The sequence below is a fragment of the Salminus brasiliensis genome, chromosome 1 (genome assembly GCF_030463535.1).
Source record: "Salminus brasiliensis chromosome 1, fSalBra1.hap2, whole genome shotgun sequence".
In the NCBI taxonomy this organism is placed as follows: domain Eukaryota; kingdom Metazoa; phylum Chordata; class Actinopteri; order Characiformes; family Bryconidae; genus Salminus; species Salminus brasiliensis.
The window spans coordinates 39,619,945-39,642,043 of record NC_132878.1 but is presented as its reverse complement, the minus strand read 5'-3'; the positions used below and the strand labels follow the sequence as shown (position 1 = coordinate 39,642,043).

Here is a 22,099-nt window from a genome sequence, read left to right as displayed (position 1 = left end):
ATCAGCTGCAGTCCTCGCACGTATGCAACAAGTGGATTTTCTAATTCACGAAAGTTGAGATTTACGCGATTTGGTGCGTCGTTATGAGGACGAACCATCCGCAGATTGCAGTTTTGCGCGGAAAGTGAGTTTGGCTGGTGTGAAGCCAGCCCGGGACCACGGTCTAAGTGGGTCCCGCTCGCGAATGTTCCGTGTGTGAGGGGGATTACCGTGAAACTCACGGATTTGCTCAAGTTTGAAATGTCGCGTGACCTCTCGACGCTTTCCGTCTTTTTCGGGTTCGCGTTGCTGTAACGACTGAACGACCCGGGTCGCACTGGGCCCAGTGTCCGGTGACTGTAGTGGACGGGTGAGTGAGTGTCCCGTAGACGATAATGTCGGACACTGGCTCTGAAGAAGATGTAACAGTTCTGAGGGAAGAAGGGGTCTCGGGTGGATCAGTGAGGAAGGTGAGTGAAGGCTTTAGGGGAGTTTTGGGGGAGGAACCCGTTACTCTGTTAAACACCGTTACCCAGAAGAGGGCCAGGCTCGGGTGGCAGTGTCCAGGTCCAGTGGGCAAAACAAGTGTTTGGGTGGTGTGTCAGTCCTGACAGTGATGGTTAGAAGTGTCTGTGATTCTGCTCTGTCACACCTGTAACACACAGCTACTATTGTTAAATTAGTATTTTAATAATTATTTGCATTACTAATATAGGAATTATCATATTGCTATTGTATTGTTATGTTTACGATATTTTGTACAAAGTATTGTTTTTAATCTGCAGAATGCATAAATGTGTTTGTGTATATATATATATATAATACACACACAACCATATATATGCCATATATATATGCCATATATATGTATATGGCAACCTTATCTTCTGGACAGTCACTGGGTACCTGGATGTGGACATGTTGTAGGTGTAGGATAGGGCCCGGAATTATGCCACTTCAGCATGCTAGCTAAGCTCTGGACGGGATCCCATTTGGACATCTTAGACCAACTTAAACATCTCAACACAGCTAATAGAACAAGTGCTTTCTCCACATTTATACATTTACACAGTTATTTAACCTCCTGAACAGAATCCCTCATAAGACACACATTTACAAATCAGGTGGCAAATCAAGAGCTTCATTAGTTTCTTCAGGTTTGCTTGAGATAAAACCCCTCAAATACCTGGACTGACTCTGGGTTTGTAGACTGTGGTGTTTGACTGTATGTTAGAAATATAACTCTGTCAAGAGAGTTATCCAGAAAGTTCAGAGAAGAGTTCACTGCCTTCACAAACAAACTGTTTATGAACCAGAAAATCTGCTCAGAACCAGATAAATAAGACACAGGGGTTGTGGGATTCAGTTCTGTGAAGTGATGAACTGGAACTTTTCAGGTCTATGGATCAGCGGTATGTCTGGAGGAGGAACAATGACGCATATGTTAAAAAAAAGAACACTTGCCTACAGTGAAACATGGAGGCTCGGTGATGCTCTGGTGCTGCTTTACTTTCTCTGGCACTGGAAACCTGCAGGGTGTGGAGGGCAAGATGGATTCAATCAAGAATGAGGAAATTTTGGGAGAAAATGTCAGCCTTCTGTGAGGAAGATGAAGCTTGGGCATCATTGGTCCGTCCAACAGGAAGGTGCCTGAAAGTCTACCAAAGCTTGGTTTCGAAGAAGTCCTGGAACATTCTGTGTCTGTGTTGAATGAGGAGAAAGCACTTGTTCAATTAGCTATGTTGTGTTTAAATTAGTCTTGTTTGATGGGTTTATTGTAAACAGATGTAAGTTTGTACATTTTGCTAATAACCTAATTTTCAGTGGAGGATGAATCATTTTAACCACAATGGTAGAACTAAATAATTATGCAATTGTGTGTTTTGTGTGGAAGTGGAGTTTTATAAATTGTGTAGCCAAGCTAACAACATTTTTGCACAAAATAATAACCATGATGTATTTTCACAAACCTATTACCTTGCTGCTTAATCACCTTAGATAGTCTTTGTTTATAATGATTTTTAAACCAATTTTATTGTATATACTATCAGTTGTAAGGGATGTCTAGAGTGACTAAGGTAATGGAGGAAAAACAATATGGTAAATATTAAAAAGGGTGTCTTAGGGGTGTATATTTGCTTGTTGGGTAGGGCTGCACAATATACTGTTAGTTAATTGTTAGTGCAATGCAATGACAGAAATTGTTGTTGTGGCACGGAGAGGAATTCAGTTTGTGAATATATGAGTCCTAAAAAAAGAAGAAGACATGGATATAAAGCTTTGATGAATGAATGATGAAATGTTTACTGTCAAGCATGAATCTGACTCACACAAAGTGGATATCCAGTGGAGATGTTGACCCTAGGTAATCTGCTATGTGAGCAATAAATATACATGTGCCTGTGTGTATCTTTGTTATAGGGATGTGATCCTCTAGTGTTAACTCAGCGCAGCAAACTTCAGCAGCGGAGAGCCAAGCTCAACCAGCAGATCAACCGTGAGCTGCGTTTGCGAACAGGAGCGGAAAATCTGTACAGGTTTGTGTTTATGGGTGTTTTAGAATAGCAGCATGTAGTGCTGAGTTTTTGAGCATACAAACTTTTTCCACTCACGCCATTTTCAAAAACACAGCATATTTACACAAGCTCCAGTTTTTGCCACCCAGGTTTATGTCCTGTTGTTTTTGCTGCATTTTTGTTTTACACTAGTTGTTTATGTAAAAAAAGTAGGTGTGTCATGGTCACATGAGCAGAATTGTGTGTGTGTGTGTGTCTCAGGGCTACGACTAATCAGAAAGTTAAGGAAACAGTGTCGTTGGAGCTGAGTTTTGTAAACTCAAACCTACAGCTTCTCAAAGAAGAACTGGAGGAGCTGAATAGCAGCATGGACGTTTACCAGACTGATAGGTAAAAAATAATTGCACAAAATTACCAGATGAACCGAGCACAGCAGTGTGAATATGCTAGACATAACAGATGTGTTCTTTCTCTTTCTAAAAGTGAGAAGGTAAATGTGCCTATGATCCCACTTGGACTAAAAGAGACCAAGGAAATTGACATGACTATCCCTCTTCAGGTAAGATCTACTCACACTGCAGCTTTTTTGTTTTTCAGAACAATGTAGTTAGGGTTGTTCATGTGACAAATACAGTCATGATTTGTATGTAAGCAGCTTATTTTCATCTAGACAGTGCAGACAGTGTTATTACAAACTTCTATTAGCAAAGAACAGCCTCACCAGTTTCTACAGAAGTCCTTGTAGTTACTGAGTAATACACCTTAGTGTAGAAGACTTTCTGCATTAAGAGGTTAACCAAATTTCTGAACTGTTTCTTTCAGGATTTCATCAGTGAACATTATGGAGAAGATGCTTCCCAGTTTATGTCAGAGATCAAAGAGTTCATGGATCTCAGACAGGTACAATGAGAAACTAAAAGTATTTAGTGCTACTTTGCTAAACAGGGGGATAATGTAGATGTATATATCATGTTGACCCTTCCTCTCTAGAGAGGCCACCCAGGTGCTTGTTCTGTCCCTTGTCACTTCAAGTTTTAATTACTTTAACTCCCTTCTGGCTGGTCTCCTTCTGCGTACCATCACGCCCCTGCAATCTATCCAGAATGCAGCGGCATGGGTCGTCTTCAATGTTCCTAAATTCAGCCATGTCACTCCACTGCCGCGTTCTCTCTTCACTGGCTTCCTGTAGCTGCTGCCCGCTTCAAAACACTGACTCTGGCCTACCAAGCCAAGACTGGACCAGCCCCTGCGTACTTGATGGCAATGGTCAAAAGCCGAACCGCACCAAGAGCCCTTCAAGCTTCAAGTACTTTTTCTGTCCTGCACCAACGTGTTGAAACAAACTTTCCCTGGGTGTCTGAACAGCTGAGTCACTCGCTGTCTTCAAACGCAGACTGAAAACCCACCTTATCCAAGAGTACTTGGGCGAAGAGTAGTGCTGAGTATTGTGGTCTCCATATTGGCTTTTGTATTTAGTAGTATCTAAGCTTAGAGGGATCTGTTGGATCCTAGTCTATACAAACTAGCAAAGAGTATTTTCTGAGTCAGCAGTGAAGCACTTTTTTAAGTTGCTCTGGATAAGAGCGCCTGCTAAATGCCTTAAATGTAATGTTGTGTTCTACACTCAGGCCATGCGGACCCCTAGCCGAAATGATGCGGGACTTGAGTTGCTCATGGAGTACTACAACCAGCTCTATTACTTGGATCAGCGCTTCTTTGCCCCCCACAGGACACTGGGAGTTCACTTTCACTGGTAAGAGAATGCACTACACACCAGATCATAAGGAAGCATTGTTCTCACAATTTAAAGCTGGTAACATATTGCTTCATTAGTAATAACAATAATAATAATAAAAACAATGATGATTATTATTATTTGTCCTTTTATTAAAGAATATATACACAGCAGACTACACATTTTCACATAGGTGGCTAGGTGAATCCCTAGACACGTCATTGTAATTTTATACTGTATAAAACATACAGATTCTCTGTTTATTTGGGACAAACAATATACTATTACTACAACATTGGAAATACTGAAATCACAGAAGGCCCCTCTTTATATGCCTTTTCGTGTGTGAGAGTATTATGAAAGCGTGTGTAGTTGTGTAACACAGCTCATTCTCCTGTTAGGTATGACTCCCTGACTGGTGTGCCGTCATGTCAGAGAGCGCTGGCTTTTGAGAAAGGAAGTGTGTTATTTAACATCGGGGCGCTTTACACACAAATTGGAGCAAGACAAGACCGCTCTACGCTGCCTGGCATCCATAACGCTATCACTGCTTTCCAGAGAGCTGCTGGTACTGACATGTCTGAATAGTTTGTGCTTATATGTACATATATATATATATATATATATATATATATATATATATGTGTGTGTGTGTGTGTGTGTGTGTGTGTGTGTGTGTGTGTGTGTGTGTGTTTGGGTAAAATTAAGTAAAGTTTGTGATTTCCTTGGGTATTATATCTGTTATATGTATCTGTCCGTTTATAAGCACCAGCAAAAAGCACATGTTTAATTCAATAAAAAAAAAAATTGGTATAACTCTCCTCCTACAAAGTTAACAAAAGGCCAAAGTTGGGAGATTGCAGGTTCAATCCTCAGCCATCTATAAATGAGAATCACAGAAAACATAACTGCCCCCCTCCCTTTGCGTGGCCCTCCCTTCCCCCTGTTGCACAACAGAATTGACAGTTGTTGTTTTCCTCTAAGTGTGTTCAGCAAGAATTGGTCATTTTTGCTCTTGGGCTCACCCTACAGGTGCGATAAAAACAAACCATGTATTGAGTGCGCCCCCTTGTGGTAAACAGGAATTTTACAAGCAGCAGATACAGAACCTTCACTGAAAGTGAAAGAACCTTGTGGACTGTAGAGTAAAGGGACTTTACACAAATATAACTTACGCAGCATTACACAGTTCTCACATTTCACCAAAGTTACATAGTGCAGCAACTGGCATGCCGAGCCCAGAGTAGCAACAACAGAGATGCTATTCTTCACATTACATGCCAGTGGAGCATCAAAATAATTATTTTAAGGTAAAAATGCTACATAGTGTTGCTTTAAAAGATGATGTGGCTGGTTTGAGGAAGCACATGCTAGATTTTACCCTCATACTGGTAGCATTGTGTGGTACGTCAAGCCCTAACAAGTATGTGATCTTTAAATTATGTTTCTGTAGTAGATTGAATTGTAAAATATGCAGTATCATTTTTAAATATGTAATACAGCATTATTTACTGTGTATCATGTATTTGTTTCTATGCTTTCAAGGAGCATTTCTGTACTTGCAAGAGAATTTTTCTCATGCTCCCAGCCTAGACATGAGTAGCCCTGCACTGAGCATGCTGGTTCGCCTCATGGTCGCTCAGGTATGGACATTTTATATGTGTTGATGCAGTCTTATTTATATATGTTTACAGATAAAACTCTTTACACACCCCCCGCAAATCACAATCTGCACTTATGCAATCTGCGCTCATACAGATTTCAAACTCTTTATCATTGAGTTGCATTCTCTGCAGGTTCAGGAGTGTGTTTGTGAGAGAGTAACACTTACAATGGAAGAGGATGATCTTATGTCGAACCTACAGGCAGCTCAGGAGGCAGCGAGGGTAATCTCACAGAGACACTACAATACACGCAATTGTTTATGTATCAGATTTCATCAGAACTTTTATGTATTTCATCAGTGTTATTTTTTTTGCTTTAGGTTTCAGATGTTTATTCGCTGGTGCTCCAGGCCATGTCTGTGCCTTTGCTGAAAGATTATGTGCCGTTCTCCTGGCTTTCGGTTGTCCAGGTTAAGACTCAACATTTTAGAGCCTTGGCCCATTACTACACCGCTGCTGCACTGTGTGACTGCTCAGGTGAGTGCACCTGCTGCACTAGGCGTAAAGGGGAAACAGGCAACACCTAGTACTACTTAGGCAAGCAAACAGCAAGCAGTCTCTTCAGGTGTAAACCTGAACACAAAATGGCAATTTATAAGAAAGGAAACTGCATATTACTTTTGAATATAATCATACATCAAGCACGGAATTTAGTATTCCCTTGGGATACAATTAGGATAGCTTGTTTCGAACTCTATATACCAGTATTAAAACAAATACAAATTTGATTTAAACCTGCGCAGTAATACTAATGAACAGGTTGATTTACCAGGGTGTAGCGGAGACAGGCGGAGTCGTCATGGTCAGATGCTAAAGACACATTCACTTCCTCATTGACCTAATTCTGTCTGTTAACATCTGTTCCAAGTTGTGTGGGTGCTCTTGAATGAAGAGACTCTCTAATGTTGGGCTTTTGAAAGTTATTCCAAGAGGAACAGCAGGGTATGGCACCACCTCCGAGCATGAATCGCCTACTGCAGAAGTGATGGCTGCAGACATGAATGTCTGTTGTGCCAACATAGTGTATATTTATAGGTAAAGCTGCCTTAGTAAAACAGCAGGTGGGGTATTTCGATAGGCTAAAAGCACCAAATGAGAAGTAGTAGTATAAGCAGTTTTTTGCATAACCTAAATCACTGTATCAGAGGATAAAGATAAGGTCATTAAAGTGATAGAAAATTGTTTTTATTTTGTTTGGTTGGCTATGCATACTTTTGCAACACTAAAGCAAATAATGACAGTAAGCTCAGGGTGTATAAAGCACCAATGGAAACCAGAATATCATGGAAAGCACACAAACACATGACAAATTGTGGGTCTGTGCATAAGTAGAGTTGCTAAGTAGCACGTATCAATGAGTAGGATAGCTCAACAGAACACTGGCATTTGCTCGGGAATGGGAACCTTAACCCTTCGAATTGCCTGGTTCCATTTATTTTTTTACATGTGCTTGGTGAGACATTTTTGAAAACCTAGGGAACAAAGCAGAATGCCTTAAAGCTATGCTGTGCCATTTGCTTTGGTTCAGCCAGAAGCTAAATTACCTGCTAACAGAACCCAGCAGATGTAAGAAGTGATAATGGTCCATTGTTTAATTTGTACATAACTAACAGCTTTTTTACAGTTCTGTGGCCTCCATTGAGTCAACAGAGCATTTGATTTACTGATTGCTTTCGGGATGTAAAGAGAAAAAACAAACAAACAAATCACCTACTTAACCTTCAAAGTGTGTTAAATTATTGTGCCATTAGAGCTGATATGATCTGTTAGCAAAAATAGTAGATTTGTAAAGTTTGCATCACTGATGACAGATTGCATAATACATAATGTAGGTCTATGTTGTTGCGATTCCGCAGATATGATTGACGAGGTCAAGGATGGTGGTTCTGCGGTTAAGGCCTTAATGCGGGTCCACACTAGACCTCCAGACACACTGAGTCTGCAACAGCCAGAGGACAGACTAAGGCTTGGTAAGCTCTGGGTAATGTATTAATATATGAGTAGATGTGTCACTTCCCTTTAATTCAGCAGCAGTTTCTGTAAATGTTAGCTACCGAAAGACCTAGAAGGAGTAAGAGAAATGAGTGTCTAGTCAAAAAATATCACATGTTTTACATGAATGCTAGATATACTAGGAATGTCCACTGCAGCTTTATCAGTTTAGGAGCTTTGTTAAGTAGACATTTGGTATAAAAAAAACAGTCCAAGTACTGACTTGAACGGAATGTAATGAAACTCATAAGTGACTAGTTTGCTAAATATAAACAAACATTAATAATTTCATATTTTATGAGAGGAAGGAAGACACAGGAGACAGAGCTTTATCTTGCCCAAAGCACAAACAAACCATAAATGCTACTTTGTAGCAGACTTTAATGGAATTTGTTTTTTTGTTTTTTTTAGCTCAGTCCAGTCAGTGGACTTTTCAGTCCTCTGGCCATTTGCCTTTCCTGTCCCATCTCCACTTTAAGAAGATGTTAGCTGACTGTAGAATTTCTAGAATGTTTATTCGTGTAGGTGCTTTGTCATTTGTCAGCAGGCAGTCAGAAAAGACAAAGATTATAATTAAAGAAGTACATTAGCCCAGACAATGTCCATAATATGCTTTGGCCCCATTCCAATGCAGCATGGTTTCTTAGATAGCCAACATTGTAGGACTGATTGTCGTTGACTAACCAGAGTTAAGGCCATGCAGCAGAGAGACTGGCTAAACCACCTGTGTGCTGGCTGCTTTGTGACACAGATAAAAAATCAGAAAGTCTGTTATAGCTACTTAATCAACATTAAGCTACTTGAAAGGATGATACCTTTGAGAGCTCTGTTGTTATTAATGACATCATTACTCCCCCAGAGGCCACAGTTACATACACAACACAGGTGTGAATGGCGAATGTGGAGGCATACAGTGGGGAAAATAAGTATTTGATACTCTGCTGATTTTGCGAGTTTTCCTACCTACAAAGAATGGAGAGGTCTGTAATTTTAATTGTAGGTACACTTCAACTTGGAGATACAGAATCTAAAAAAATTCAGAACATCACATTTTTTAAATACACACAATTTTTAAATAATTAATTAGCATTTAATTGCATACAATATATTTGATCACATACCAACCAGAAAGAATTCTGGCTCTCACAGACCTGTTTTTCTTTAAGAAGCTACTTACTCTTTACCTGTATTAATTGCACCTGTTTGAACTCATTACCTGTATTAAAGATACCTGTTTTTAGAAATGTAACACAGGATGAATGATCTTCCTCGGTCTGGGGCTCCATGCAAGATCTCACTTTGTGGGGTAAAGATGATTCTACGAAAGGTCGGGAATCAGCCCAGAACTACACAGGAGGACCTGGTCAAGGACCACAGTCTCAAAGATTACCGTTAGTAACACACTACAGGGCATGTGATTTTCTGGATTTTTTTTAGATTCTGTCTTCTACAGTTGAAGTGTACCTATGATAAAAATGACAGACCTCTCCATTCTTTGTAGGTGGGAAAACTTACAAAATCTGCAGTATATGAAATACTTATTTCCAAAATACCTTCAAGCTGGAAGAAAACTGGTTACCCCTTCTTCTCTTTTAAGATTATTTTCTAATTTGTCAATCTACAAACAAAGATTATCTGCTGACCACCAATTCTGTGTTCTTACTGTAATTGGCTGATTATCTATCTAGCCTTGTAGTATGTAATAATTGTAGGACACTTAATGTTAAATGATAAAGCACAGTATCTAATTTGTATTAATTGACTTGACTACTGAAAATATAATGGGGCCCACTTATTTCCACAACTGCACACTTGACCTTTTCTTACTCTTAATGTCAGCATAGGTCATATAGCTGTTCTTCCCCAGAACACAGTAATCTTAGATCATTACTTTATCTAATATGAACTTCATTTTAGTCATAATTTGTGATTAACTCTGCGTTGATGTGTCAAGTGTGATATTACATCCTCTACAGACAGTAGTTTTATTAATAGCCTCTCCGATTTATCAGCTCTCCATTGGATCCCTTCACTTTTCTCAAAATTCTCGACTGTTATAACTAAATGCTTATGAATGTAATATGCCCTCTGGTTCAGATTATGTGTCGCCACTAATAAGCAAAAAAATTAGCCAACTAAAGCTTGTCCTATGGTATAATGATCAAACCTGTGCTTGAAAACAGTTGTTTCGAACTGGTAACTAATCGATAACTGTATGTAAAGCCAGGCAAACTAGCTGAGTTATTCCTAAGTTATAAGAGTGGGGGAGCCAGGAACCACTGGTGGTTCAGAAGAGTTGACAAGGTTAAGAAACCTAGTCTTGATCAATGTGAGCTTTCTAATTCTAGACCTATGTGATTTTCACTTTATAGCTAAGATCTTGGAGAAAGCCATAACTAAACAGCTAAGTTCATATTGCTGAAAAATATCACTCTGGATGTTTGCCTTATCATAGTACAGAGACAGCACTAGTAAAGATATTAAATTATATCTAATTTGTATTAATTGACTTGACTACTGAAAATATAATGGGGCCCACTTATTTCCACAACTGCACACTTGACCTTTTCTTACTCTTAATGTCAGCATAGGTCATATAGCTGTTCTTCCCCAGAACACAGTAATCTTAGATCATTACTTTATCTAATATGAACTTCATTTTAGTCATAATTTGTGATTAACTCTGCGTTGATGTGTCAAGTGTGATATTACATCCTCTACAGACAGTAGTTTTATTAATAGCCTCTCCGATTTATCAGCTCTCCATTGGTTCCCTTCACTTTTCTCAAAATTCTCGACTGTTATAACTAAATGCTTATGAATGTAATATGCCCTCTGGTTCAGATTATGTGTCGCCACTAATAAGCAAAAAAAAATAGCCAACTAAAGCTTGTCCTATGGTATAATGATCAAACCTGTGCTTGAAAACAGTTGTTTCGAAGGTTGAACAATTCTTAGACTAGAATTACTCCAGTCTGTTTGGAAAGATAGCCTTACTTGAACATAAGAATAATAATCCTATGGTTACTATTCAAAACATGTAAACTAGGTAAGAGACAGCTACTCCAAATAACAGAAGTTTATTTAATTTTTTCATGCCTTACAGAGCTGATTTATATATGGAGTGTAGTTTTACTAAAGCAGAGAGATCGGAATTCTTTATCCCTGTGGAACAGGTGGAGCTAATTACGTTTATTTTCTCATCAAAAGTTCATGCTTGATTCAGTTCCTTACTCAAATACATTTTACTAGAAATAATAACAATAATAAAATCATCTCTCAGTGAACCAAAAACACTTTCAGTCATAAAACCATTGATTATGCTCTGTGACTTTTACAGTTAAGAACTGGTAACTAATCGGTAACTGTATGTAAAGCCAGGCAAACTAGCTGAGTTATTCCTAAGTTATAAGAGTGGGGGAGCCAGGAACCACTGGTGGTTCAGAAGAGTTGACAAGGTTAAGAAACCTAGTCTTGATCAATGTGAGCTTTCTAATTGTAGACCTATGTGATTTTCACTTTATAGCTAAGATCTTGGAGAAAGCCATAACTAAACAGCTAAGTTCATATTGCTGAAAAATATCACTCTGGATGTTTGCCTTATCATAGTACAGAGACAGCACTAGTAAAGATATTAAATTATCTTTTATTATCCTCTGAGACTGAAGCTTTAAAGAACTGTCACTTGATGTTAAGGTTCTTTACACTCACGCATATTACAAGCATGGTCCTTTAAGAAACCAAATGTAGTTCTTTGATGGCATTGGTTAAAGAACCCTTTGTAGCACATTTAGTTATGAGAAATGTAAGTAGCTGCCCACAGAAAAAAACTATTGATGATGCCCACAAAGCAGGAAAAGTCTATAAGAAGATGGCAAAGTGTTATCAAGTAGCCATTTAACTTAAACTTTCAGAGAGGACTGTTCGTAGGATTGCTAGAAAGGCAGATTCTAAAGTGATGGTGCACTGTTCTACTGTGCAGCAACACCTGCGCAAGTTTGACCATCATGGAAGAGTGAAAAAGAGTGAAAATTTTCAGATGAAAATCTTTCTTGTGTCTTCACCACCAAATTCAGCTTAAGATGTTTTTTTTAAAAAAAAAAAATACAAGCCTTGAAGCATTTTGCAAAAACTAGAAGTCTGTTGCACAGAAGAAGAGGAGAAGAAGGCATGAAAGACTCAAAACGCTACGAAAAATATTTACAAGCTGTGATACTTGCTGAAGGTAGTGTAAGTACTAAGTACTGATCATGCAGGGTGCCCAATAAAGAAGCAGTATGCAGTATTTTAATAATTTAAATACTGCATTTATACTTTATATTTGAAACCTTGGGTGCCCAAACATTTGCATGTCACTGTATATATGTCTCCATATTGGGTGATTGACATTATTTGCCATAAATTGGTCAATCATTATTAACTGTGTATCCTTGTTGTTTAGGTAAAGCTCATTTACGCAAAGCCATCATAAGACATGAGGAGGCGCTGCGTCTCCACGGTGTGTGTAAGATGCTGCGCAAGATGGATATTTTACAGGAGGTCCTATCGCATGCACACACACGCTCACTGGAGAAATACTCAGACATCGATCAAGAAGATGATTTTTGTGAAATTGCAGAAGCTCCAGAAATCCAATGTAAGAGTAAAAGATATTTTAATATTCTGTGCTCACTAATTCACTCTAATATTATACCAGTTTGTGTTTAAAATTTTACCTCTGAAATTATTGCATTTTATTTTAGTGTGTCTATTAAACATTTTCACCATTGCAAAAACTACAAAAATATATATATATATATAGTCCTAGAGGAACTTTTAGAGGATCTTCAGTTTAAAACTGGAGAAACCTCTTAAGATGCTTTGGGGAACCTTTAACCTTTTTCTTCAAAAAACTAAACTAAGCACTTTAAGAGGTTCCTCCACAGATTCAAATGGAAGAACCTCAAGGGATCTCATAGTTCTAGTTAATAGTGTCGTATACCAAACTAAAGTTAAAAGTCTGATATCAATAAATGTGACTCTTATCCATGATCTCTGACCTTTCTCCTGCAGCTCACACTTACCAAAAGCCTGATATTAAAACCCCTGACTTCAGCTCTGTTAGAGTAACGGACATGTTTCACCGACTGGTAATGAAAGCTGCATTCTGGTCTCAACATTTAAAACACCTCCCCACTGTCACACAAAAACTGCTTATGTCCATATTTTCATTTATTTCACTTTTTGACATAATTTGAATCATTTGAATGGTCCTTTACATTGTGTCTAATGTTTATGGTGAATGGACCAATAGAAATGCTCCAGAATGACTTCTCCTTCTCCTGCAAAGTTGCCATGTTGGACATACAAGGCTTTTGTGTGAAAGTGGCAATATGGAATCATCTTCAACAGTGGTGCTGAACTTTAGTCGTGGTGACCCCTTGACCTGCATGCACTGCTCTTTGTCTGTGTGTACACTTGTGTAGGGTCCTCTCTCTGTCTTTTGTGCTCGTAATCGATGGGCGGGCCGTCGCCTGTGTCTGGTTCGGGGAGAGGCGGGGCTTGGTCTCACTCTGCGAGGGGATTCGCCGGTTTTGGTTGCTGGTGTGTTACCGGAGGGATGTGCTGCAGTAAGTAGGTTTACGTCATATTAATGTTATACATTGCAGAGACTCCATTCTCTAATGTGGCTAAAAACAGTCGAGTGCTAGTACACAGGCTCTGGCTCCCTTTTTGTAGCAATTGTGCAAGGTTGGGAGTTTTACAGAATATTGTCAGAGATCAGTCCACTTGAAACCACTTTCAATTTTAAACATTTAAAATGCATTAGTCATTTTCAAATGATCTTCATTGTGAATGTACGTTAAAGGACAACCTGCTAGGATACATTGTGTTATTTTTTATTAATAAACATGTGCCAAGCAGAAACTTCACAGATGTCCGCAGTTTCAATGTCGCTAGCTAGCTAGAGTTGTAGCCTATACCACTTGCTACTGTAGCATATCAGAAATTTACTTTTTCTCAGCCAAGCATCTAGATTGTCACTGACACACAAAAATCAAAATTTTGTCTGTTTTTAATTTTTTGACATAATTCAAAATGGACCCATTAAAAATGCTCCAAAATGGCCAGGATAAAATCATTGTCCTATAAAGTTACAATTTCGGAAATGTAGGACTATGGCTACAGGCTATGCCAGTAAAGTCAAGCCACTAGGTGACAGTGACAGAAAGAAAGGTAGAAGTTATATTTGATTTTATTTGATTTCAGTCTGTTTTAGTTGATTTAACATTTGTTTATTTGTATAATAATTATGTTATTATTATATTAGTTTTAGTTACTGCTTGACTATAGTTATTTTATGTTTTCACTCTTTTATAATTTCTTAAATTTGGTCATATTTTGCTTTTTACGGTTTGCTTAAATTAGAATTCTGCTCTTAAATAGATCTATTATCATTTATATTTTTTTTTGTCTTGTACTATACATGTTTCTTGTTTTCATTTTCAATGTATAAATTCTATGTGTCGCCTTGACTGCATTGTAAATGAGGGTCACCCATAATGCACTCAGAGTTTAACCCCTTGATGCAGCAAGGCCTATTGCACACTAAAGTGTATTATTCAGTAACTACAGGGACTTCTGTAGTGACACTGTTGTGGCTGTTCTTTGCTAATAGAAGTTTATAAAAACACTTTCGGTCTTTAGGCTGTAGGTGTTTTAAGTAAAATAAAGATTTAAATGGGTTGAATTGAAAATTGAATTGAGCCATGCAAAGTCTATGAATTCTCAAGGTGATCCTTTGCGACAGTTGTTGCATTTGTGGAAGTGATTTAGCAGGATGGCATTTAACAAACGCTAACTGGTGGATATTGAGTTTCAATCAGTGTAAATATTTTGAACTGAAGGGTTATTTTAGGTTTATGTTCAGTGCTGTTCTATCCAAATAAGTGATAGTTCGTTGGATGCAGTGATTGAAATACACATATCACTAGCATATTGCTTTTTATTGAGATGGATTGTTTGTGTTGCAGGAGGCAGGGCTGCGTGAAGGTGATTATATAGTGGCTGTAAATGGTTCCGACTGCAAGTGGGCTGAGCATGCAGAGGTAGTTCATGCTCTGAAAGGCTGCTCTGAGAGAGGGGTGGAGCTTGACGTTATTACCCTGCACACACATGAGGTACACACGCACACATAAAATGCGCATAAAATATTATGTGATAAACTTGGTTTGCTATTGAAACTTGTGACTTTGATGAAACTTGTTTGTTGATTGAAGGCATTTATTTGATTTATTTTACAATTCTTTTTCAATGCAGACCAGTCTTTAACTATGTCACATAATTGATTCACCAGTTCAGTATATGTTCATATATTAATGCAGGCATATTTGTGTTAACTAGCACTAGTATTTTCCATATCACCCGCCCCAGACTTAACATTAGTGATTTAAGAGGTATCTACATCTCATCATTGTTTTGGCTCAGGTGGAGAGGAGGGCTGCCTCGCTTTCACCCAGCAGTGACCGGGACGTTGCCAGTCAAAAAAGACAAGCCGGGGACAGTGACAGAGGCTCCACCTCTTTACTGAACTGGAGCTGGAGAAGTGGCGGCGGAGGCAGAGTAACAAAGAGACTTGGCAGCACTTTTAGCCTCCCTTTTGGCAGCTTGCGTGAAAGTGAGTCTATGTACTGACAGAAAATGATTATGCATTGAAGCAAAAGTAAAGCACTACTCTTCTTTCCTAGCACTGTCATTCTGTGAGTAATCGATCAGCAGTTACATAAGTTACATCATCTCGAAATATGTAAGTGAAACACGAAAACACTCAAATTGTGGTCATATTTAGTCTTGATAATGTAGTTGATTAGGACAAAAGCTGTAGCGTGTGCCACTGTTTCACAAAACAGCACAGTGTTCTGACTAAATGTGATTTTGGGAGTGCGACTTTTTACCTCCAATCCATGCTGTTTCTTTCCTGCATCAAGTCTTAAGACTAGGCATGTGTCCATGAAAACAAACAAACAAAATCAGTGCTAAACATGTTGCCTGTAGTTAATTTAGGTATAGATCTGTAGTGTTTTCCAGCTTCGCAGTGAGGACATACGTATATCTAGCTAATTGTAATATCTAGTGTAAATTATGTTAGAAATCTGTTTCAGTTCAGAACATGATGAATGTAGATTTGCACTGAACAAGAATTTTTATTGTAGTTCTGTGTTTTTTTTAGCATTTCTCTATGTGTATTTTTTAGAATCACTGTTGTCAGCACAGATACATAGAGAATATTTGAATATATGGCTGTGCAGTCTGCCTTGTTACTTTTGTACCCTTACTTCTTTTGCAGCATACCGAGAAAACTGTGCACATTGCTTTTAAAGATATGCTCTTTTAATGTATTTTGTAAACTCTAATTCAGGGGACGCAATTCCTTCCAAAACTCTTAGAATGATCATCTGCCAGCTTAAATATTAAAGGGCCCATATCCTACATTTTACTTACATTTTTTTTTTTTTTAAATGGTCAAAATTGTCAAACTAATCTTACAAGACAATTTTCCTGCTTCTTTATCCCTTAAATTTAAACTGGATTTTTGAGCCTTTAACTGACCATGTTCTGATTAGCTACCCTGTATTGCATCTCATTCCAGGCTGAAACACTCCTGTGAACTGTAATATGAATGAGTAGAGCTAAACGCCTATAGCCTGATATGTAAATGAGTTTGTTCTTGTAACATCATAGAAAAAATTTAATGTTTTTTTGCAGCTTAGCTACCATATACATTCCATTGCTGTCAAATGGGGAAAAAACATGCATCTTCAAAATGTTGCAAAAATGTGATTAACTTCAAATGGAATGTACAATAAATGTTGATTTAAAGTCATTTAGAGCATTTCTATTGCTCTGTTCATCCAGAATGATTTACACAGTGTACAGAGCAGTTACAGGGTTCTGGAGAAAATGGAGAAGCACTGGAGAACACTGGAGAAAATTTAAAACAGACAAAAATGAAGATACATGTTTTTCATTGGAGCAGTGATAAATAGTGTAGGAAACTCCTTTGTTTTAAATGATAATTATTAGTAGTATTAGTTTTTCATGATATGGGCCCCTTAAACTATGAAAACATAAGCAGAGACTCAATGTACCAAACTCCCGTCCAACCCTTTATCTTGTCCTGTAACCACTTATCTTGTTATTCAGGACAGGGTGAATAACAAAACTGACCACTAGGTTGAGTCCTTATGCAATTATGTATTACTGAGAAAATAAGTAATGGAGCAGTACAGAATGTTTACTGGGAGGCAGTGTTATGTTATAAAAAATGTTCCAGTATTTATGTGTTAACAGTGTAATGTGTTGTCATTTGTTATTGTGGATTGTTTACTGGATTTGCAAGAGCCTCATGAATGGTACTTAGCTTGGAGCACATGCATATATCTGGACAGTTTTTGGAGGTGTCCCAGCGCGTTGTTTATAAACCAGTTTATGTGACAATAATATTTGAATATGGAATCTCTAGGGAATTAAGCAGTTAGGGAGATGAGCAGAGGAATTTTAATTGGGATTAAATTCATATTTCTTTGCTTGATTGCGTGCTGTGTTTTCTTGAGGCCTGCCTGATTTAGCAGTGTATTTGAATACATTGCATTGATCAGTACAGACTTCACATTGAAAACAAGCAATTTCCGTCCTGGCTCATTGATGTTTGTTTTTTTTATTTATATGTTCATTAAAATGAACTTTTATTAAATTCAGCATATTGTTGTTTTCTTATCACACAAACATGCTGGACAATTTTTGTTTTTACCTTGAGAGACACAAAAAAACTGTCAAATACCTTTTTCATTTTAATATTAGTAGACTGAAGGAATAAAGGAGTGCATTTTAAACGTACACTGCATTACTGACAGACACTAATGGAACTATGTATTTTACCAGCTGCATCTTGCAGCTTTAGGGACCTCAGGCATGAGTCCAATAAACATCTTATTCCCATCTGTCATAAATTTAAGTGCTTTTGACAAAACTACTCAGAATTATGGGAATATTGCTGCGCAAATGTGTTTGGATTCTGCACTGAATTGCTCCCCAGATATGTCGTCGTATTGGGAATTAGGTCAGGGTCACTTTCTGGACTGTCTCACAGTCACACTCTCCCGCAGACTTTTTCGATTTATAATGCGCATAGAGAGCTCCTTCTTAAAACCATGAAACGTTCAGTGCTCTGCTCACTGACTAAATAATTAACAATGAAGCCGTTAATCATCGCAGTTAGAAATGGGGGGCTGCTAATGAACAGACAGCACTGTCTTTTAGCTTCGACTAACGGTCTGGCCGCGAGAGGCCACTGTCGCGTTACTCTGGCGGCGACTGTACGCGTATCTGCGGCGGGGCTCAGTGGGACTCAGCTGACAGTGGTCGTTTTTTTCTTTTTTATTTGTTTTGCATCAACTCGCTGTCTCTGTCCAGAAGAAAAGTAGGCCGTAATCATCTACGGGTACATAAAATAACTTTATGAACTCACTGACATCACATCTCTGCATTAAAAATCAGCAAAAAACAGCACGTGATGTTTTGACTGCGGATATGCTGATCACTGGCAATGGACGTATGGATGTATTGATCAACAGCATTAACTAATACTGGTGTGTTTTTAAAATTATTATTATTAGGTACTAGACAAGCATCAACCAACATGGTGTTGAATTCTAGTAAGCTGGTCAACCAGTACCCGATAGGCATAAACCAGTTTAGACCAGCATAGATTATTTTGATTTTTTTTTTTTTAGCAGGGATTATACAGATAACGTCCAGCAAACATTTACAAATATTTATTTCTAAGCTAATTGCCTTGTTTAAACACTTCACTATGTCAGGATTTACTGATATCTGCTGTGATTGACTGATTGTTCCAAAACACCGTCGAGTCGAGTCGAGTCGAGTCGCTGCAGAGGGCAGATAAACGCGCTAACGGTCTTAAACGTCTGACAGCTGATTAGGGAAATATGTAATATATACTCAGACAAAAAATAAATAAATAAAAAATATTACGCTGTGTATATAAATAATATAATAATTTTATTATTATTGTTTTTTTGTTTTTTTTGTATAAATAGTATAAATCAAATATTGAAGAACAAAAAAAATACTGCTTCAGATAAGTGTAAAGTCATATAAAATAGCCCACAGCCCCCCTGACATATCACCCGATTCGACATTCCTGTCGTATTCATCCGTTTATTTATTATCTGTGAGCTGATTGTTTTGACGCTGTTGGACTACTGGACGCTATTTGAGTTGAATCTGAGCTGCTCTTTATTCAGGCCGGCTCTGGCGGGTTTGCTGATAGCCTTCGAACCCCGGACACATCCTCCAGCAAACATGTTTTGGTGTCGTGTTTTATCCTCTCTTTAACTCGCGAGCTTTGCTTCCTTCCTTAAGGTCGACTTATTGCAGCAATTAATAAAGGACTGGCTTTCTCGAGCCGCGGCTAATGCGTCCAGAGCTCCGACAGGGCTCTGCTTTGCCTCACCGCTGATGGCTCGCAGTAAACAAGTGCGCGATCGATCATGGCGCGCTCACAGAGAGGAGCCTGAGAAGGCCGGCCTTAACGAGGTCTGAGCGGGAGCGCGCCTGCAGCTCCGCGGGAGCGGGCACACGGCCAGGACACTGCGAGAAGAAACACTAATGGTTTGTTATTATGACCTTTTCGCATTTCCATTAGTCGTGCTCTTATTTAGCTCGCCTGAGTTTGGATTTAACCCCGTGTTCGCTGACCCTGTGTCAGGAGCTGCACCATCTTCACTGTTCAGGGGCCGTTCTGAGGGTCTGCAAACATGCCCTGCGGCTCCGTTCAGAAGCCAGTCATTATTTTCCAATGCTGTACATTGAGTTCTTGCAGGGTGGTAGCTTCTCAAACCAGAAATCAGGACGTCGCATATCTTGGTGCAGGGTTTCTTGATATTTGAAAGCAGATAAAGGGCATTTTTGATGAATTTTCAATACATTTCTAAATAATATGAGATAATAGTAGAGATTCACATTCTTTATTCTGCATAGAATTACAGCACAGTCTGTCAGAGCTGTTTGAGCTATTCACAGTGTATGAAAAAGTACCATATATGTATATGTACATATCCCAAATATGCTGTCTGGTGGTACTGGCCTAAATCCTAGCTTTATCAAGTTATGACAGAGGGGTACATGTAGGGTACATTGCAAGGCACATTGAATGATGTATAATAATAATAATAATAATAATAATAATAAGCTAAAAGGCCTCACTATGCCACAGTGTATCACAATAGGTACTGTACAAACTATACAGGCTAAGCGACACTGCCCCAACGCAATATGACAATAGCTAAGCTGTGATGGGCAAATCCGGGTAATATCAGTGTAATATCATCATGTACTTTGCTTTAATTACGCATTTTAAGCATCTCTCTCTCTCTCTCTCTCTCACTCTGTATATATATATGATGTCCAAGCCTACATCTCTATAGGAGTTTATTCTGGGATTGGAAGACTGCACTGGAAGAGGCCACTGACTCCTTTAACCCACGTGTCACGGGCCGAGCTGGACTGCTGATTTTGGTGTAAACACGTTGGTTTTGTAACGTTGAAAGACTGAAGACGGCGCTTTCATCCTTTAACCAGCGGCTCGTGCGGTTTGTCCGTCTCTCTAAGGCCCATCCAACGTCTCCGCCGTGTCTCCAGATTAGAAGAACATCTTCCTTCAGGGCGAAATGAGAGCTCGTTCTCCAGACTCAGACCACATCAGATGAGGCTCAAATAAAAAGGCTGCACTGTTAACGGGAGACTGCAAGAGAAGTTCGGGCGTAATTATGTGTGTCTTTGCATCAGGGCTAATAAATTCTTTTAATATGAAATTCATCTAGGCTAATAAATTTTGAAACATGTGTTTTATGCGAACTTTAGCCACAGACACGGTGGAGACTTGTTTAAAAGACGTCCCTACAGGAGCTAGAATGAAACCGTTCCTGATGTCCGCAAGACCATCACTGCAAGGTTCAGGTTTCGAAGGCATCAGGATAGACGTACGAACCCCGTCTAATCAGTAGCCAGAACTTTTAGTCGTGGCCCAAATGTTGACTGGCTTAACAAGGATCCCATTAAGTTTTTTTGCTCATGGCTTTTAGACAGTTAGTTATTATGCATCCTTGAAATCCGCTAATACGATTTAAATTTATTCATGTATGTTGTTTATTATTGCCAAAAAACCCCAAATTTTAAGTCTGTATAGACCGTCAGTGAAGTTGTATATCAAAAATGACTAGCTAATGTCTATAAACGTCTAACCTTTGCTATGCTCAGATGTATTCCTGTTTCTACATTAACATTACGGATTTTAACTTAACATTATGCTTCATTTTTAAATGTAATATCAATTTAATAGACTTTACATGGCACCTCCTTCCCTCCCGGATAGAGTAGCTCTGTGGCATGTCCTTGTCCAACCTTTGCCACTGCAAATGTTAACAAAATATCATTCTAAATATTCAAAAATATCTTGAACATCAGAGTTCAACAGTACTGAATTCCATCCGTAAATGTTTGCTCATTTAAAACAACCATTACTTCTACCAATGTTTTTCTTGTTGTTTCAGACATAAAGAAAAAACATGTTGAATTTGCTGTCATGGTAGTCAATCATACAGTACACATATGGCCGATAACCTGATAACAGGTTAAAAGGACACAAGACTATTTCTTTAACGTGATAATACTTGTTGAGCCTTTCCATGACGCTCCGAAAAACATACAATCCAAGATGTTTCTAGACATAACCTTCACCCAAGCCCAAATTCAAGTACTTCGAGTTGGCTGGATGGTCCAGGATATCTCTCTGGACAGACATTGCTGGGCCTGAGGGGACACTCAGAATCGGTAGTCCCACTAAGTCTCAGAAACTTTCCCATCATCAGCATCACAATTTTGACATTTCAATTTTTATGTCCCCTGAATGATGGGCCTTCTCAGCAGTGACAGGCAGCTGGAGCTCCCAGCCCACATAACCCACCAATAACCCAGGAACAGGCCAGCATAGAGGGCTCCAAATATCCAGAAATATTATCAGCCAGTCTCACAGGACCATGCTGCAGGAGATGATGTTACCATAACATGCAGAGCTTAAGCAATGTGCTTGAAATATCTAATAGTTCCTCTAGATATACTGATAATGTAGCTTACTCTTATACACCTACTCT

General features: G+C 38.7%; 1 protein-coding gene across 1 annotated transcript; it reads left to right on the top strand.

Annotated features, from left to right (window-relative positions):
* The first annotated feature begins 5 nt into the window (after positions 1 to 5).
* On the top strand, positions 6 to 17,619 carry rhpn1 (rhophilin, Rho GTPase binding protein 1). Its single transcript, XM_072679258.1, has 16 exons — positions 6 to 449; positions 2,401 to 2,516; positions 2,757 to 2,885; positions 2,979 to 3,054; positions 3,318 to 3,395; positions 4,124 to 4,248; positions 4,632 to 4,798; positions 5,776 to 5,873; positions 6,027 to 6,116; positions 6,215 to 6,371; positions 7,751 to 7,864; positions 12,328 to 12,522; positions 12,939 to 13,015; positions 13,352 to 13,495; positions 14,900 to 15,046; positions 15,354 to 17,619. The coding sequence occupies exons 1-16, from the start codon at positions 375 to 377 to the stop codon at positions 15,558 to 15,560; spliced, it is 1,995 nt and encodes a 664-aa protein (XP_072535359.1). The 5' UTR covers positions 6 to 374; the 3' UTR covers positions 15,561 to 17,619.
* Positions 17,620 to 22,099: the final 4,480 nt, after the last annotated feature.

Coding starts and splice junctions, on each gene's coding strand:
- rhpn1 (XM_072679258.1), top strand. CDS start 375: ATGTCGGACACTGGCTCTGAAGAAGATGTAACAGTTCTGAGGGAAGAA. Junction 6,372..7,750: donor TGCACTGTGTGACTGCTCAG/GTGAGTGCACCT, acceptor GCGATTCCGCAG/ATATGATTGACGAGGTCAAG. Junction 13,496..14,899: donor TACCGGAGGGATGTGCTGCA/GTAAGTAGGTTT, acceptor TTTGTGTTGCAG/GAGGCAGGGCTGCGTGAAGG.